Here is a 19,367-nt window from a genome sequence, read left to right as displayed (position 1 = left end):
GGCCTGGTGGTAATAAAATCTCTGAGTACTTGCTTGTTCATAAAAGTTTTTATTTTTCCTTCAGTTGTGAAGCTTAGTTTGGCTGGATATAAAATTCTGGGCTGAAGGTTCTGTTCTTTAAGGATGTTGAATATCGGCCCCCACTCTCTTCTGGCTTGTAGAGTTTCTGCCGAGAGATCTGCTGTAAGTCTGATAGGCTTGCCTTTGTGGGTAACCTGACCTTTCTCTCTGGCTGCCCTTAGTATTTTCTCCTTCGTTTCAACCCTGGTGAATCTAATGATTATGTGCCTTGGGGTTGCTCTTCTTGAGGAATATCTTTGTGGTGTTCTCTGTATTACCTGGGGTTGAATATTGTCCTGTTTTGCTAGTTTAGGAAAATTTTCCTGAATAATATCCTGAAGAATATTTTCCAGCTTGGATTCATTCTCTCTGTCGCATTCAGGTATACCTATCAAACGTAAATTAGGTCTTTTCACATAGTCCCACATTTCTTGGAGACATTGCTCATTCCTTTTTATCCTTTTTTCTCTAATCTTGCCTTGTTTTATTTCATTAAGTTGGACTTCGACCTCTGATATCTTTTCTTCTGCTTGAACAATTCGAGTGTTTAAACCTGTGCATACTTCTCGGAGTTCCCGTATTGTATTCTTTAGTTCCATTAGTTCACTTATATTCCTCTGTAAGTTGTCTATTCTCAATAGGATTTCATCAAACCTTTTTTCAAAGTTCTTAGTTTCTTTACATTGGGCTACAACATGTTCTTTTAACTCACAGAAGTTTCTTATTATCCATCTTCTGAAGCCTGATTCTGTTAATGGGATGCGCTCGTTCTCCATCAAGTCTTGTTCCCTTGTTGATGAGGAACTGTGATCCTCTTTAGAGGGAGAGGCATTCTGATTTTGAGTATTCTCAGCCTTTTTATGCTGATTTCTTCCCATCATTGTAAATTTATCCACCTGTCGTCTTTGTAATTACCAACTTTCAAATTAGGTCTCTGAGTGTATGTCCAAGTTGTTAATTCCCAGGGCCGAAATATGAGCAGCCCACTGCACTGGCCAAAACAGTGGCATTAAGACTGATGGTGCTTTTCTGCCCAGGAATCTCCAGTCTGGCTTCCTTCTTGAGTCCATAATAGGCAACTCTGCCTTCCCAGAGCTCCAAACGTCGGTCAGAAGGGGAACCAGTCCCGTTTACTCTGCACCAAGAGCTGCTGCGCCGAGATGCCGGCAAAACTGGTGCGCCGGCCACAAGAGTTGTGCTGGTGACCCGTGTGGCTCCTCCAAACCTCGGTCAGAAGGGGAACCAGTCCCGTTTACTCTGCACCAAGAGTTACTGTGCTCAGGTGCCGGTGAAACTGCTGCGCCGGCCACAATAGTTGCGCTGGCGACCCGTGGAGCTCCTCCATTGGGAATCTTCTGCTCCGTGAGCGACAAAAATTTGTCTGAAAGTTTGGCGTCCTCTTGTTCTCTGAACTTTCACTGGGAGCTGCAATCCCTAGATGTTAGCAATCAGCCATCTTGGATCGTTCTCCGGTTCTGTTTATGTGGTGTATTATGTTTATAGACTTGTATATGTTCAACCAGACTTGCATCCGCGGGATGAAGCCTACTTGATCATGGTGGATAAGCTTTTTGATGTGCTGTTGCAATCAGCTTGCCAGTATTTTATTGAAGATTTTTGCATCTATGTTCATCATAGATATTAGCCTGAAGTTTTATTTTCTTGCTGAGTCTCTGCCGGTTTTTGGTATCAGGATGATATTGGTCTCATAAAATGATTGGGGAAGAATTCCCTCTTTTTGGATTGTTTAGAATAGTTTCAGAAGGAATTGTACCAGCTCCTCTTTGTATGTCTGGTAGAATTCGGCTGTGAACCCATCTGGACCTTGGCTTTTTTTGTGTAGTAGGCTCTTAATTGCAGCCTCAACTTCAGACCTTGTTATTGGTCTATTCAGGATTTTGACTTCTTCCTGGTTTAGGCTTGGGAGGATGCAAGTGTCCAGGAATTTATCTATTTCTTCCAGGTTTACTAGTTTATGTGCATAGAGTTGTTTGTAATAATCTCTGATGATGGTTTGTATTTCTGTGGAATCTGTGGTGATATCCCCTTCATCGTTTTTTATTGCATCTATTTGATTATTCTCTCTTTTCTTTTTTATTAATCTGGCTAGTGCTCTATTTTGTTTATCTTTTCAAAAAAGAAGCTCCTGGATTTATTGATTTTTTTTTTTTTGAAGAGTTTTTTTGTGTCTCTCTCTCCAGTTCTGCTCTGATCTTAGTTATTTCTTGCCTTCTGCTAGGTTTTGCATTTTTTGGTCTTGCTCCTCTAGCTCTTTCAATTTTTATGATAGGGTGTCAATTTTAGATCTTTCCTTGCTTCCCATGTGGGCATTTATTGCTATATATTTTCCTCTAGACACTGCTTTAAATGTGAGAGATTGTGGTATGTTGTGTCTTCATTCTCATTGGTTTTGAAGAACATCTTTATTTCTGCCTTCATTTCATTGTTTATTCAGTCAACATTCAAGAACCAGTTGAGTTTCCATGAAGATGTGTGGTTCTGAGTTATTTTCTGAATTCTGAGTTCTAACTTGATTGTACTGTGGTCTGAGAGACTGTTTGTTATGATTTCCATTCTTTTGCATTTGCTGCGGAGTGATTTACTTCCTATAATGTGGTCAGTTTTAGAGTAGGTGTGATGTGGTGCTGAGAAGAATGTATATTCTGTGGATTTAGGGTGGAGAGTTCTGTCAATGTCTATTAGGTTTGCTTGGTCCATGTCTGAGTTCAAGTCCTGGATATCATTGTTAATTTTCTGTCTCATCTAATATTGACAATGGGGTGTTAAAGTCTCCCACTCTTATCGTGTGGGAGTCTAGATCTCTTTGTAAGTCATTAAGAACTTGCCTTATGTATCTGGGTGCTCCTGTATTGGGTACATATATATTTATGATCGTTAGCTCTTTTCGTTGCATTGATTCTTTTACCATTATATAATGTACTTCTTTTTTTTTTTTGGCAAGCCAGCCAAGAGTGTAATGTACTTCTTTGTCTCTTTTGACCTTTGTTGGTTTAAAGTCTATTTTAACAGAGACGAGAATTGCAACTCCTACTTTTTTTTTTTTTTTTTTGCTCTCCATTGGCTTGGTAAATCTTCTTCCATCCATTTATTTTGAGCCTTTGTGTATCCTTGCACGTGAGATGGGTTTCCTGGATATAGCACACTGGTGCGTTTTGGCTTTTTATCCAATTTGCCAGTTTTTGTCTTTTGGTTGGGGCATTTAGCCCATTTACATTTAGGGTTAATATTGTTATGTGTGAATTTGATCCTGCCAGTTTGATGCTAGCTGGCTGTTTTGCCCATTAGTTGATGCAGTTTCTTCATTGTGTTGATGCTCTTTACGATTTGGTATGTTTTTGGAATGGCTGGTACTCGTTGTTCCTTTCTATGTGTAGTGCCTCTTTCAGGAGCTCTTGTAAAGCAGGCCTGGTGGTGACAAAATCTCTGAGTACTTGCTTGTTTGCAAAGGATTTTATTTTTCCTTCACTTATGAAGCTTAGTTTGGCTGGATATGAAATTCTAGGTCGAAAGTTCTTTTCTTTAAGGATGTTGAATATTGGCCCCCACTCTCTTCTGGCTTGTAGGGTTTCTGCTGAGAGACCTGCTGTGAGTCTAATGGGCTTCCCTTTGTGGGTAACCTGACCTTTCTCTCTGGCTACCCTTAGCATTTTCTCCTTCATTTCAACCCTGGTGAGCCTGACAATTATGTGCCTTGCAGTTGCTCTTCTTGAGGCATATCTTTGTGGTGTTCTCTCTATTTCCTGGACTTGAATATTGGCCTGCCTTGCTAGATTGGAAAAATTTTTCTGGATAATATCCTGAAGAGTATTTTCCAGGTTGGAGTCATTCTCTCTGTCACCTTCAGGTACACCTGTCAAATGTAGATTAGGTCTTTTCACATAATCCTATATTTCTTTTTTTTTTCTTTTTTTGAGATGGAGTTTCGCTTTTGTTACCCAGGCTGCAGTGCAATGGCACCATCTCGGCTCACCGCAACCTCCACCTCCTGGGTTCAGGCAATTCTCCTTCCTCAGCCTCCCGAGTAGCTGGGATTACAGGCACGCGCCACCATGCCCAGCTAATTTTTTTGTATTTTTAGTAGAGACGGGGTTTCACCATGTTGACCAGGATGGTCTCGATCTCTTGACCTCGTGATCCACCCGCCTCGGCCTCCCAAAGTGCTGGGATTACAGGCGTGAGCCGCCGCGCCCGGCCAATCCTATATTTCTTGGAGATTTTGTTCATTCCTTTTTACCCTTTTTCCTCTAATCTTGCCTTCTCATTTTATTTCACTGAGTTGATCTTCAGCCTCTGATATCCTTTCTTCTGCTTGGTCAATTCGGCTGTTGAAAGTTGTGTATGCTTCGTGAAGTTCTCATGTGTTTTTCAGCTCCATCAATTCAATTATATTCCTCTCTAAGTTGTTTATTCTCATTAGCATTCCATCAAATTAGTTTCTTTGCATTGGATTACATCACGTTCTTTTAGCTCACAGAAGTTTCTTATTACCCACCTTCTGAAGCCAGATTCTGTCAATTAATCACACTCTTTCTCCATCCAGCCTTGTTCCCTTGCTGGTGAGGAGTTGTGATCCCTTGTAGGAGGAGAGGTGTTCTGGTTTCAGGTGTTTTCATCCTTTTTGCACTGGTTTCTTCCCATCTTTGTGGATTTATCCACCTCTTGTCTTTGTAGTTGTTGACTTTCAGACTGGGTCTCTGAGTGGACGTCATGTTAGTTGATGATGAAGTTATTTCTTTCTGTTTCTTAGTTTTCCTTCTAACAGTCTGGCCCCTCTGCTGTAGGACTGCTGAGGTTCACTCCAGGCCCTGCTTGCCTGGGGATCACCCGCAGTGGCTGTAGAGCAATAAGGGTTGCTTCCAGTTTCTTCTTTTGCTATGTTTGTCCCAGAAGAATACCTTCCAGACGTCAGTCTGAGCTCTCCTTTAAGAGGTGACTCTGGATATATGGGGGGTCAGGGAGCTGCTTGAGGAGACAGTCTGTCTTTTATAGGAGCTCAAGTGCTGAACTGTGAGCTCCGTTATTCATTCAGAGCTGCTGGGCAGGTACATTTAAGTCTGCTGCAGGAGAACTCATAAACCTCCCCCTTTTCCCCCTCCAGGTGCTCTGTCCCAGGGAGTTAGGGCTTTATTTATGAGTTTCTGTTGTGCTGTTGCCTTTTTTCAGGGCTGCCCTGCCCAGCAAGGAGGCAGCCTAGTCACTGTCTGCCTGCAGAGGCTATGCTGGGCTGCTGTGGGCTCTGCCCAGCTGCCCTGTGAACTTCCCTGCAGTCCTGTTTATATGGGTGTAGTTAGAACTGTCTAGGCAATGGCAGCCCACCTCTATAATGGCGGACTTGCTCTGTAATGGCAGGCTGTCTCGGCAATGGTGGGCTGCCTCAGCAATGGCAAACTACCTCCGTAGTGGTAGACTGCCTCAGTAATGGTGGATGCCCCTCCCCTACAGAGCCAGACCGTCCGGGGTTCAGCTGTTCTTGCTGTGAAACTCTAAATCCAGAGCAATTCAGCTTGCTGATTTTTCGTGAGGGTGGGACCAGCCAAGCCTGATCTCCTCACTCCCTGCCTCAGAGCTCCCCCCCTTTTTTTTTTTCAGTTGAACTGTGGACTCTGTCTCCCAGGTGTTCCAGCTGCCTGTTGAAAAGGCGCCAGGATGTGTGTGATTTCCCGTGCGTCAACCCACTGTGCCAGCTGAAACAGCTGTGCTGAGATTCGTGGCACTTTTTTGCCTGGGTATCTCCTGGCCTGGCTCCCTGTTTCAGTCCCCTTTCTAATCAGATGAATGGGTGACTCCCATTCATCAGCTAAAACATCTCCTGCACCTGTGTATTTTGTATGGAGAACTGCTGCACTGGGGTGCTGGCAAAACAGCCGTGCCAGCAAAAACAGCCACACCGGTCAAACAGCCTGCCGGCCAAAACAGCTGGGCTGGTGACCCAGGGGGCTCCTCCGCCTGGGAATCTCCTGGTCTGTGGGAAATAAAAATCCATCTGGAAATGCGGTGTCCAGTCACCCTCTGCGCTTTCGCTGGGAGCTGCTCCTAATCGACAATCTTCTATTCAACTGTGTTTTGCAGAGATAGGGTTTCGCATTGTCAACTGGGCTGGAGTCTGTCCAGTGATGCAATCACAGTTGACTACAACCTCGAAATCTTGGTTCAAGTGATCCATCTCAGCTTCTGGAGTCACTGGGACTACAGTTGTGCACCACCCCGCTCCCAGCTGAGTTGCACATTTCCATTTTGGCCAGTCGTTTGCCACAAATTCTACATTCAACCATGGTTGGCAGAAGTTCAGCCTCAAGTGTTTTATTTACGGTTTTGGAGAATTTTATTCCTGAAGTCCTTGGATATTTGAACATTGCTTGTTCCTTTTTATTTTTGAAGAACTGCCCAGTGAGTGTAAAATTCTCAGATCTCAGTTTTTCTCCCTAAGGTCTTTATTGCGTCACTGATACTGCTTCTTAATGTCTGATGGTAGTCTGATCTTTGCCCTTAAGAGTGACATGCTTTTGTTGCATGGATGAAGCCCTTTGTAATGGTCAAATGTGAAGGCTTAGTATAGTAATAACTCCAGGGTGTCTTGGAGGCCATTTCTCTCCATGTAGTCTGGCAGGTTATATGTTAATTGTCCCCAACTATCAAAGAATTTAGGGAATCTGATCACCTTGTTTTGTCCCTGTCTTCAGTTCCCAAGTCAGGTAATTACTCCCTCCCACTAATTGTCCTCCATCACGTGATTCTTTAAATGTTCTTATCCTTTAGGCCCTCTTGGCGAATATGGCTGCCATGTTTGCAATCTACCATGGTTCCCGTGGGCTGGAGCATATTGCTAGGAGGGTACATAATGCCACTTTGATTTTGTCAGAAGGTGAGTTGGTAATCTGTCTAAAACGTTTGGGCATAATAAAACTGATAAAGTAGAGTAAGTAAAATTGAAAACATTGTATGTCCAATACTATTTGCAAAATTAAAAGTCAAATGAGAAACCAGGAAAGGTACTTTCAACAACTATGAGTATTTTGTTATTGTTGTTGTTTCTTTCTTTTTTTTGAGATGGAGTCTTGTTCTGTCTCCCACGCTAGAGTGTAGTCTTGCAATATGGGCCCACTGCAGCTTCCACCTCCCAGATTCAAGTGATTGTCCTGCCTCAGCCCTTAGGTAACTGGGATTAAGGTGCACACTGCCTTGTCCAGCTAATTTTTGGTAAAGACAGGGTTTTGCCATGCTTTCCAGGCTGGTCTCAAACTTCTGACCTCAAGTGATACACCCACTTTGGCCTCTCAAAGTGCTGGGTTTACAGGCATGAGCCACCATGCCTGGCCTAGACTGAGTGTTAGTGTTTTTTTCTCTTTTACTCCTGGTAAACTGTGATTTTTTTTTTTTTTTGAGATAGAGTCTTGCTCTGTCGCCAGGCTGGAGTGCAGCGCCATGATCTCGGCTCACTGCAACCTCTGCCTTCTGGTTTCAAGCAATTTTCCTGCCTCAGCCTCCTGAGTGGTTGGGATTATAGGTACCCACCACCAAGCCTGGCTAATTTTTGTATCTTTAGTAGAGACAGCGTTTCACCATGTTGGCCAGGCTGGTCTCAAACTCCTGACCTCATTATCCATCCGCCTCAGCCTCCCAAAGTTCTGGGATTACAGGTGTGAGCCACACTGTGATATTTTTAATATCCAGAACTCTTACTCTCCCACCAGCCCCAAACAAAAGAAAGATGAACTCCCTAATATAAAAATGGGCAAAGTACTTTAAATGTAATTTTAAAAGAAATAAGTATAGAAATAAAGGGCCAATAAACATATATAAAATTTTAGCCTTGCTATTAATCAAATAAATATAAAATAAAGCAATAAAATAGTGTTTATCCCATTACATTGGCAATCAGCAGAATGCTGTTGTTTAGTGAGCTGGACATGCTGACTCGTGTCTAATCTCAGCTACTCTGGAGGCTGAGCCAGGAGGATTGCTTGAGGTCAGGAGTTCAAGACCAGTCTGACCAATAATGGTGAAACTACATCTCTACTAAAAATACAAAAATTAGCATGGTGGCACCCACCTGTAGTCCCAGCTACTCTGGAGGCTGAGGCAGGAGAATCACTTGAACCTAGGAGGCAGAGGTTGCAGTGAGCCGAAATTGCTCCACTGCACTCCATCCTGAGCAACCGACTGAGACTCTGCCTGCAAAAAAAAAAAAAGAAGAAGTGATTAGATCATGGTACATCCATATGTTTGACTATTATGTAGCCATCAAAAATGATTTAAGACAGTGATCTAGGCTAGGCGTGGTGGCTCACGCCTTAATCCCAGCACTTTGGGAGGCCGAGGCATGTGGATCATGAGGTCAAGAGATCAAGACCATCCTGGTCAACATGGTGAAACCCCGTCTCTACTGAAAATACAAAAAATTAGCTGGGCTTGGTGGTGTGTGCCTGTGATCCCAGCTACTCAGGAGGCTGAGGCAGGAGAATTGCCTGAACCCAGGACGCGGAGGTTGCGGTGAGCCAAGATCGCGCCATTGCACTCCAGCCTTGAGTAACAAGAGCGGAACTCCGTCTCAAAAAAAAAAAAAAGACAGTGATCTATAGGAAAGCATAGATGAGACCAGGTGTGGTGGTTCACACCCATAATCCCCTCATTTTGGGAGGCGAGGTGGTGGAAGGATTGCTTGAGTCCAGGAGTTCAAGGCCAACCTGAGCAACATGTCAAGATCCCTGTCTTCAAAAAATTAAAAAAATTAGATGCTGGTTGTGGCAGCATGGGCCTGTGATCCCAGTTACTTGGGAGGCTGAGGCAAGAGGATTTCTTGAGCTTGAGCCCAGGAATTTGAGAGTGCAATCAGCTGTGATCTTGCCCCTGCATTCCAGACTGGGCAAAAGGGTGAGACCCTATCTCTTAAAAAAAAAAATTTAAAAAGTTAATGAAATATAAATATATATCTGATAGTTCCTGCTCCCCATTTCTTGAGATATAATACACCAAAATACAAGCGGTAATGTAATTTTTATGGAGATTTTCCTTACTCTTTTATATGTATTTCATAATTTTCTATAGCATAATAATAAACATGTTTAGTTTTTTTTTTTAAATCAATCACCAAAACACTGCCCAGGACCAGCAACAGAGTCTAGTAGAATTTATCTCTTTATTACTCTGTGACATGTCAATGACTGAGAAGCAGGTTTCGATATTGGATATTGGGGGCTCTCCCATCTTGTCTAGGTCTCAAGCGAGCAGGGCATCAACTCCAGCATGACCTGTTCTTTGACACCTTGAAGATTCAGTGTGGCTGCTCAGTGAAGGCGGTGTTAGGCAGGGCTGCTCAGCGGCAGATCAATTTTCGGCTCTTCGAGGATGGCACAGTAAGTCAAATTTTCAGTATTTTCACCAGTTCTTCAAATTCTCACATCCTTTCTCATTAAAAGCTTTCCTCTTTGTTTTTAAAAATTCAAAAGAAAATTTTGGCATAGTCTATTTTTTCATAAACCAGTTTTATTTACAATATGCAATACTCTGATCTTTTCAATAAAGGATCATTCACCCTTTGCTTTCTTTTAGACTTTGTGTTTTCATATGTGGGACTGAAATGCACATATTTTGCTTATAATACTCTCTTCACAGTATGACTGATGGTTTAAGATAAAGGCTCTGATAACTGACATGGTAGTGTAGGTTAAGGGAAGGAAAAGATAAGCATGTCTAGCTCTAACAGGAGCGTCCTGCAACCATGGAATGTTAGAGTTCACAGGTGACTGGCTAAACTCCCAGCCTTGTGAAGCCTGGGACTGATCCAGCCACCTTCCTCTAAGCATTAGCTTGGATATAATGGTACCCTGTTATTTTGGAACGTTGGGATTTTGTTTAGCGCCATCTCCCCTTTGACCTCTCTTGGGATTCCTCCACTAATCTTGCAATTTAGAGTTGATGTTTTCCATTTTGTTTTTGTTTCTATAGCTTGGTATTTCTCTTGATGAAACAGTCAATGAAAAAGATCTGGACGACTTGTTGTGGATCTTCGGTTGTGAGTCATCTGCAGTAAGTAAAATAAAAACGTGCATTCCTTGTCATGACTATTAGAGATGGTAGCAAAGGTAGCTTATCCTCTGAATGTGAGGGAGAAGGGACCCAAGTGGGACATTGGTAGCTTGCTGTTAAAATTACTCCACTGAGTGTCCCTCGTTAGTCACTGCTGACAGCTGGAGGTCACTACTCTAGGGCTCCAGCCAGTATTATGCAGCTAGGCTAGTTGGAAAGATTGTTAATGGTGTTTAATTGAAACTGCCTCTAATACAAAGATTCAAGATGTTGGCATCTCGGTTATGTGATTCATTGGAAAATTATGATACTCATTTAATATTGAGGTCTCAATATGTGCCAGGTGCTATGCTAGGCCCTGAGGATGCAGTGGTGAATTAGACATGCTTTCTGTCCTCATGGAGCTTACAGTTTCTTAGGAATTCAGACAGACAAGCTCAAGATTAGAATCCAGGTGGGTGATGTATGAAGATGTTCTGGGAATTCACAGGATAAGCTCCTTACCAACAAGATGAACAGGAGTTATCTAGACCAAGATGGCACATTGAAGGGAAAGGGAAGAGGGGTCTGAGTGTACTAGACGCTGGAGAAAGCAGTAACAAAGGCTGGGAGAGCAGGTACCTGAAAGCTATAAGCAGTTCAGTGTAATGTGTTGCTTTCTAAAATAATGAAGTAGCAGGGACAAGCAAGAGAAGTTACCATTTCATGGCATGAGAGTGAAAGAGAGCAGACAGTAGCTGCCTAGACCGGTGGCAAGGAGCTAATCACAGCAGTCTACAGCCTGGTGTGTATTAATCATGAAGTAAATATTTGTTGAATGGATCGATTAAAGGAAGTAGAAAACCTTCAAGAGTGCTGAGTGGTGTTGTCTTGGTTATCTGTGTCCTCTTTGAGAGACGACTTCAAAGGATTATGCCAGATAACATTCATAAATCATCAAAGAAGCATCACAACGTTCTCTTTTAAACTTCAATTAATAAGCAGGACTCAGCTTCTTCTCTGTGGACCTCTGCACTAAATTTAATCACAGATATTTGGTTAATGCATTTGAGAAATGTTTCTGGAGCATCACTAAGGGGTCAAGGGGGCCATTGTTTTAGTTCATTTGCATTATATAAAGGAATATCTGAGGCCAAATAATTTACAAAGAAAAGAGGTTTATTTGGCTCACAGTTCTGCAGGCTGTGCTGTGCAAGAAGCATCTGCTTCTGGTGAGGGTTTCAGGAAGCCTCCTCTCTTGGAGAAGGTGGAAGGGGAGCAGGCATTACATGGTGAGAGAGAAAGGAAAAGAGAGAGGAGGGAGGTGCCAGGCTCTTTTTAACAATTACTTCTCATCAATTCTGATGGGAACTAGTAGGGTGAGAACTCACTTATTACTGTGAAGACAGCACCAAGCCCATCTTCAACATTGGGGATCACATTTCACGCTGAGATCTGGCAGGGACAAATAGTCAATCTGTATTAGCTGTATTATTAGCCTGGGGAGGAATGAGGATCAAGCCATGTATTCATTATATATTCTGGATATTCAACCTTTATCAGATTACATGGCTTACACATATTTTCTTCCATTCTTTGGGTAGTCTCTTAACTTTCTTGATAATGTTCTTTGATGCACACACATTGTAAATTTTATTGAAATTCAATGTATCTAATTTTCTTGTACATTTATTGTTTATTCCTTTGGTGTCACATTTAAGAAACCATTGCCAGATTGAAGGTCATGCAGATCTGCCCATATATTTTCTTCTAAGATTTAGTAGTTTTAGCTTTTAAGTTTATATCTTTGGCCAGACACAGTGGCCCACGCCTGTAATCCCAGCACTTTGGGAAGCCAAGGCAGGCAGACTGTTTGAGGCCAGGAGTTCATGACCAGCCTGGGCAGCATGGTGAAACCCCATCTCCAGAAAAATACAAAAATCAGCCAGGCGTGGTGGCATGTGCCTGTAGCCCCAGCTACTCAGGAGGCTGAGGCAGGAGGATCAAGCCCAGTAGACCGAGGCTACAGTGAGTTGAGATTGTTGTGTCACTGCACTCCAGCCTGGGTGCCAGAGCAAGACCCTGTCTCGAAAAATAATAAATAAATAAATAAATAAAATTATATATTTGATTCATTTTGAGTGCTTTGTGGCCCAGCCATTCAGAAGCCTGCATGTCCACATGTGGCTCTAGATACATCTCTGGCCTCATCGTCTCTGTTTCTCCTTCAGGAACTGGTTGCTGAAAGCATGGGAGAGGAACGCAGAGGTATTCCAGGGTCTGTGTTCAAGAGGACCAGTCAGTTCCTCACCCATCAAGTGTTCAACAGGTTTGTGTGTCTTGTATGACTTCTGCATTTTGTGCCTTGACAATCCGCTAGGGAGCTCGGCAGAGAGCTGCTATTGACTTCGCCTGCTGTGGCCTAGTTATTGTGGCTCAGCCATGGCTCCTAAGTATCTTATCCTGGTAAGGATCCTGTTCCTGACTTGGGAATAAAAGTACACTTCGTTTCCTAGTGGCTCTGCTCCCTTTGCACAGTCAGGAAGCAGGGATCTAAGATGAATAATTGTCAGGCTGAAATTCATTCCCAGGAGCCCTAAATCCTCTTCTTCCCCACCTTCAACGCATGCCCACAGGCTGCTTCTTGTCCAAGGCAACTTCTGAGGTTTGTGGGGGTCTGTGCTCTTCTCTCTGAGTGTAGTTGACATACTGCCCATGGCCAAAATACATCTGCATTTTGAAGGTAGATTTCGCTGTGTCTTGTATTGCAGGAGGATGTACATGGACGCATATCTATTTTTGCGACCCTAATTCTGTGTTTTGTGTTCACAGCTACCACTCTGAAACAAATATTGTCCGGTATATGAAGAAACTGGAAAATAAAGACATTTCCCTTGTTCACAGCATGATTCCACTGGTAGTTATTTGTGGCCTTTTTTTTTCTCATTTCAAAGCTGCCGCAATCCCACCTCTTTTGTTCTACCTAAAACACTCCAAGAGCAACGAAGGGGTGGCCATGCGGGGAGAGTGGAGGGTTGATTGATGGAGTACAGAAAATCACTAACACGATACATTTTGGATGTGCTTCTTAAAGGGATCCTGCACCATGAAGCTGAATAGTTCATCTGAACTCGCAGTAAGTAGCTCACTTCTGTAAGTGGATACTCAGCAAGGGCCGGTGTTCTAGCATCCACCGAGGCTTAGAACTAGTGAAATTGACTGGGACTGTGATTCTGTGATTGAAGAACTATTTTAATAAGTATTTAAGTTGCTATTCAACAATCTTGGAAGAAACCCTGTATTTCTCACAACTTCATCATTTAAACGTATGGGTAAACTTATTTTAATTAATGAAATGTATATGGTATTATATGCCTTTCTATCCTATCCCTCACTTGCTTCCACCCCCTTTTAAACCTGCCATAGTAAAAGCTTTTTTAAAAAATTTGTTTATAGTTCTAAATCTCAGGTAGAATTAAGAAGCTTAAGCCTTCTTTCCAGAAATCCATTCCTGTATCAGAAAGATAGGAGTTCAAGTCAATGGAAGATTTGTGTAACTCGCTCTTGTGGTTGAAAAGTATCTTTAAAATGGCCAGGATCCATTTTAGCAAAGCTTTTTTTTCTTTCATTTCTTACGTTTATTCTGATGTGACAAATTGTATCAGACAAAAGAAATCATTTTATATTGTGATAAGATTTCCCTCCCCATTCATTTTTTAAAAAAATAGAGATGGTATCTTGCTATATTGGCCAGTCTGGTAGCGTCAAGCAGTCCTCCTACCTCAGCCTCCTGAAGTTCTGGAATTACAGGTGTAAGCCACTGTGCCTGGCCTACCCATTTACTTTTGTGTTTGTTTCTTGTTCTGCTTAGTGAAGAAAGAGAATAATATATGTGCTATATAAGAGTTTATGTCAATCATACCTGAAGCAACTCATTGTGTTTCCTGGAAAGAAATCTATTTTGGGGGCTTTTTTCCCCTGAAAAGTTAGCAAAACATTATATTTTTGTATACGTTCCCTTTTTGGGCAACTATGTCCAATTTAAATGAAGACAGTAATGGTACTTACCTTAAGGTTGTGGTAGAACTTAAATGAATGAACTTATGTATAGTGCTTAGAACAGTGCCTGGCACATAGCTTTTCTCATCATCATTATTAAAGTTATTATTGCTATTCTAATATGTATATATGCTTTTTTCTTCTTCTTTCTTTTCAGCCTATCACATGGAAAGAATTTGCAAACATCCACCCCTTTGTGCCTCTGGACCAAGCTCAAGGATATCAGCAGCTTTTCCGAGAGCTTGAGAAGGATTTGTGTGAACTCACAGGTTATGACCGGATCTCTTTCCAGCCAAACAGGTAGGGGGCTTAATTTTCCTGTTGTTTCAGCAGACTTTTGTTGTATAGCATACACCCCAAAACTGAAAGGCTTAAAACAACAACTTGTTATTTGTGTTAGTCTGTGATTCCCTAGACAGTTCTACTTCACTCAGGGGGGCGTGTCTAGAAGGTGCCAGGTGTTCTCCCTCACATAGCTGGTGAGAAGCCGTTGGCTGCAAGTGCATTTGAGGATGTTCACCAGAGCCTTAGTTTTTCTTGATATGGGGCTCTCCTGTGGTTCCTACAGCTTCTTTATTCCTTACAGCACAATGTCAGGGTTGAAAATGCATGTTCCCAGATGAAGCATGCAGAAGCTGCAAATCTCTAATGGCCCAACCTCCTAAGTTACATGGCATCCCTTCCAGATTAGTCTGTCTATTAAAGCAAGTCACAGAACGAGCCCAGATTGCATGGGGGAAGGGTCAAAAACTGGGTGTAAATGTTGGGAGATGTGGTGCATTGTGGGTGTCTTTGGAAGCTGCTTACCACACGTATCAGTGACACAGCCTAAGAAGAAGGATCAAGCACACATGCTGAATTCGAACAAGTGTCTCAGTCTAGCAGGGCCAGGAGAACCCGGATCCTGCTTTGGTGATGTCATAACTTTGAAAAGTTCTTCTCCTTTTCCAACCTCAGTTTCTTTGTAAAGGAAACACTTTGAAGAACAGTGATTTTCTTTTTTTTTTTGAGACGGAGTTTCACTGTTGTTACCCAGACTGGAGTGCAATGGCACGATCTCGGGTCACCGCAACCTCCGCCTTCTGGGTTCAAGCAATTCTTCTGCCTCAGCCTCCTGAGTAGCTGGGACTACAGGCGCGCACCACCATGCCCAGCTAATTTTTGTATTTTTAGTAGAGACGGGGTTTCACCTTGTTGACCAGAATGGTCTCGATCTCTTGACCTCGTGATCCACCCGCCTCGGCCTCCCAAAGTGCTGGGATTATAGGCGTGAGCCACCACGCCCGGTCAGAAGAACAGTGATTTTCAAAAGCAGCAGGGTCCAGCAAAATCTCCTGGGCACTTGTTAAAAACACAAATTCTTGGCCCCACTCCAGACCTACTGATCATAACCTCCAGGGGTTGAGACTAAGAACGTTTTAGTCTCAAATATTTTATTTATAAAATTATTTATTTATTTTTGAGACAAATTCTTGTTCAGTCACCAGGCTGGAGCGCAGTGGCACAATCTTGGCTTACTGCAATCTCCGCCTCCCAGGTTCAAGTGATTCTCTTGCCTCAGCCTGCCAAGTAGCTGGGACTACAGGTGGGCGCCACCATGCCTAGGTAATTTTTGTATTTTTAGTAGAGACAGGGGTTTCACCATGTTGGCCAGGATAGTCTCGATCTCTTGACCTCGTGATCTGCCTGCCTGGGCCTCCAAAAGTGTTGGGATTACAGGCATGAGCCACTGTGCTTGGCCCAGAATCTTTAGTTTTATTATTTTTTTTTTGCGGGGGGGAGGAAGGCAGGAAGGGAGGGAAGAAGGATGGTAGGGAGGAAGGAAGGGAGGAAGGAAGGGATGAAGGAAGGAAGGAAGGAAGGAAAGGAAGGAAGGAAGGGAGAAGCGGGAAGAGAGGGAGGGAGGGAAGGGAAGAAAGGACATCAAGCAATGAGAGAGACATTGCTGACCTGGATCTAGAGGTTTACAAGTTGATTTCTTTTTTTTTTGAGAGAAGGAAGGAAAAAAAAAGTAAAGGAGAGAAAGAAAGAGGAAGAGAAAGAGGGAGAGTAAATGGAAATATTGCTTTATTTTGAAAAAAATTGGGTATTAATGATGGCCAATCAATGTTTTATTTAAGCTTATGGGTAGGTGTGATGTGGTATTGACAAGAATGTGTATTTTGTGTATTTGAAGTGGAGAACTCTATAAATATTTATTAAGTTTACTTGTTCCGGATCTGAGTTCGAGTCCTTGATATCCTTATTAATTTTCTGTCTCATTGCATCTAAGTCTCGTATCTGGGTGTTAGGATCGTTAGCTCTTGTTGTTGCATTGATCCTTTTACCACTATATCTTTGTTGCTTTAAAATCTATTTTATCCGATACGAGAATTGCAACTCCTGCTTTTTATTTATTTATTATTTATTTTTGCTCTCCATTTGGTTGGTAAATCTTTCTCCATCCCTTTGTTTTGAGTCTTTGTGTATCCTTGCATGTGAAACAGGTCTGGATGTAACATGCCATTGGGTTTTGGCTGTGTCTTTTGATTGGGGGATTCAGTCAATTTAAATTTAGGGTTACTGCCATTTGATGTTGACTGGCTGTTTTATGCATTCGTTGGTGTAAATTCTTCTTTATGTTGGTGCTCTTTACTTTTTGGTGTATTTTTAGAAAGGCTAATACTGGTTGTTTCTTTCTGTGTGTAATGCCTCTGTCAGAAGCTCTTGTAAAGCAGGCCTGGTGGTAATAAAATCTCTGAGTTCTTGCTTGTTCATAAAAGATTTTATTTTTCCTTCAGTTGTGAAGCTTAGTTTGGCTGGATATGAAATTCTGGGCTGAAGGTTCTGTTCTTTGAGGATGTTGAATATCAGCCCCCACTCTCTTCTGGCTTGTAGAGTTTCTGCTGAGAGATCTGCTGTAAGTCTGATAGGCTTGCCTTTGTGGGTAACCTGACCTTTCTCTCTGGCTGCCCTTAGTATTTTCTCCTTCGTTTCAACCCTGGTGAATCTATCGATTATGTGCCTTGGGGTTGCTCTTCTTGAGGAATATCTTTGTGGTGTTCTCTGTATTACCTGGGGTTGAGTGTTGACCTGCTTTGCTAGTTTAGGAAAATTTTCCTGAATAATATCCTGAAGGGTATTTTCCAGCTTGGATTCATTCTCTCCATCGCATTCAGGTACACATATCAAACGTAGATTTGGTCTTTTCACATAGTCCCACATTTCTTGGAGACTTTGCTCATTCCTTTTTATCCTTTTTTCTCTAATCTTTTCTTCACGTTTTATTTCATTAAGTTGGACTTTGACCTCTGATATCCCTTCTTCTGCTTGAACAATTCGAGTGTTTAAACCTGTGCATACTTCTCGGAGTTCCTGTATTGTATTCTTCAGTTCCATTAATTCACTCATACTCCTCTCTAAGTTGTCTATTCTCAATAGGATTTCATCAAACCTTTTTTCAAAGTTCCTGGTTTCTTTACGTTGGGCTACAACATGTTCTTTTAACTCACCGAAGTTTGTTATTATCCATTCCTTGAAGAGTGATTCTGTCATCGGGATGCGCTCGTTCTCCATCAAGCCTTGTTCCATTGTTGATGTGGAACTGTGATCATCTTTAGAGGGAGAGGCGTTCTGACTTTGAGTATTCTCAGCTTTTTTACGCTGGTTTCTTCCCGTCATTGTAAATTTATCCTCCTGTCGTCTTTGAAATTGCCAACTTTCAGATTAGGTCTCTTGAGTGGATGTCCAAGTTGTTAGTTCCCAGGGCCAGAGCAGCGGCGTTAAAACTGATGGTGCTTTTCTGCCCAGGATTCTCCTGTCTGGCTTCCTTCTTGTGTCCGTAGTAGGCGACTCTGCCTTCCCGGGGCTCCAAACCTCGGTCAGAAGGGGAACCAGTCCCGTTTACTCTGCGCCGAGCGCTGCCGCGCCGAGGTGCCATCGCAGCCGCTGCGCCAGACTCTGGTGTCCTGCTGGGGCCCTTGTGGGTCCTCCGAACCTGTTTACTCTGCTCCGAGAGCTGTCGCGCCGAGGTGCCGGTGGAACCGCTGCGCCGGCCACGAGAGTCGCGCTGGCCACCCGTGTGTTTCCTCCACTGGGGGATCTTCTGCTCCGTGAGCCACCAGAATTTGTCTGAAAGTGTGGCGTCCTCTAGTTCTCTGCGCCTTCCCTGAGAGCTGCAATCCCGGGATGTTAGCGATCGGCCATCTTGGATTGTTCTCTCTCCAGAATCTTTAGTTTTAAGAAGCAATCAAGTGATTCTAATCCACAGTCAATTTGGAATCCCCTGGATTTGTGATCTCTCTGCCTTCATGAGGATAGATGACAGATATAGATAGATAGATAGGCAGGCAGTGATCCTGTTATCAGTGTGTGAGTTTACATCTTAGAATATCTTCAGAAACTGAGTTATGGTATCTGCCCCTAGGTTCTCCACCTTCTACTGCTCAAAGTATGGTTCTCCACTAGCAGCCTTAGAATTGACCCCTTTGAGAGGTGGTTAGTAATGCAAAATTTCTGTTTCAAGATGCCCTACCTCCTGTTTTGTAACATTGACTACACAGCAAAGCCATGTATCTTGTAAAAAGGATACACCCTATAAAATACAAGCCCTTTGTGAAGAGGGTATGTGGCAAATGAAAGGACACAGTGTTCTCAATTGCATCTTAAAGTCTCACTTCATAAATAGGTAGGAGCTGATAGCATAAAAGTCAAGCTTTAGTAGACCTTTGTTAGAACTTCATTACTTTTTTTTGGTTTGTTTGTTTTTAAGAGAGGAACCTCAGTGAATTCTTAACCTTGAGGCAATGATAGTTATTCAATGTTGAAAATGAAGAAATTTCGCCCTCTAGTGACAGAATATGATCACATCTTCACTGTCATAATGGAGAGTGATTTTTCAAGACTCTTTTAATTCTGGTTATTAGCTCTTGCAGAAAATTGTGATCCCAGCCAGGGTTCCAGAAGACTGACCTAAGTATCAATATCTGTCTTCTTAAAGCGGTGGTTCACAACCTTGGCTAGAAATTAGAATCTCATGGTGACTTTATAACATTCCTGATGTCCAGATCACAATCTCAGATTGAATCATAATCTCAGTGGAGAATGACTGGTGTGAGGGAAGGGACCCAGGTGTGAGTATTTCACTTGAGTCCAGGAGGTTGAGGCTGCAGTGAGCCTTGATCATGCCACTGCACTCCAGCCTGGACAACAGAGTGAGTCCCTGTTTCTAAGAGAAGAAACAA

General features: G+C 42.7%; 1 protein-coding gene across 1 annotated transcript in view; it reads left to right on the top strand.

The window, feature by feature from the left end:
- The window catches only part of GLDC (glycine decarboxylase), a 135,543-nt gene that overhangs the window by 53,786 nt on the left and 62,390 nt on the right, over positions 1–19,367 (top strand). The window contains exons 9-15 of the mRNA XM_035305377.3: positions 6,838–6,943; positions 9,295–9,434; positions 10,027–10,107; positions 12,318–12,415; positions 12,919–13,003; positions 13,181–13,222; positions 14,303–14,445. Of these exons, the coding sequence (XP_035161268.1) occupies positions 6,838–6,943; positions 9,295–9,434; positions 10,027–10,107; positions 12,318–12,415; positions 12,919–13,003; positions 13,181–13,222; positions 14,303–14,445 (695 nt within the window). The remainder of the gene's footprint in view (positions 1–6,837; positions 6,944–9,294; positions 9,435–10,026; positions 10,108–12,317; positions 12,416–12,918; positions 13,004–13,180; positions 13,223–14,302; positions 14,446–19,367) is intronic.

Source organism: Callithrix jacchus, chromosome 1 (assembly GCF_049354715.1).
Source record: "Callithrix jacchus isolate 240 chromosome 1, calJac240_pri, whole genome shotgun sequence".
NCBI classification, from domain to species: domain Eukaryota; kingdom Metazoa; phylum Chordata; class Mammalia; order Primates; family Cebidae; genus Callithrix; species Callithrix jacchus.
This window is presented reverse-complemented; position numbering and strand designations above follow the sequence as displayed.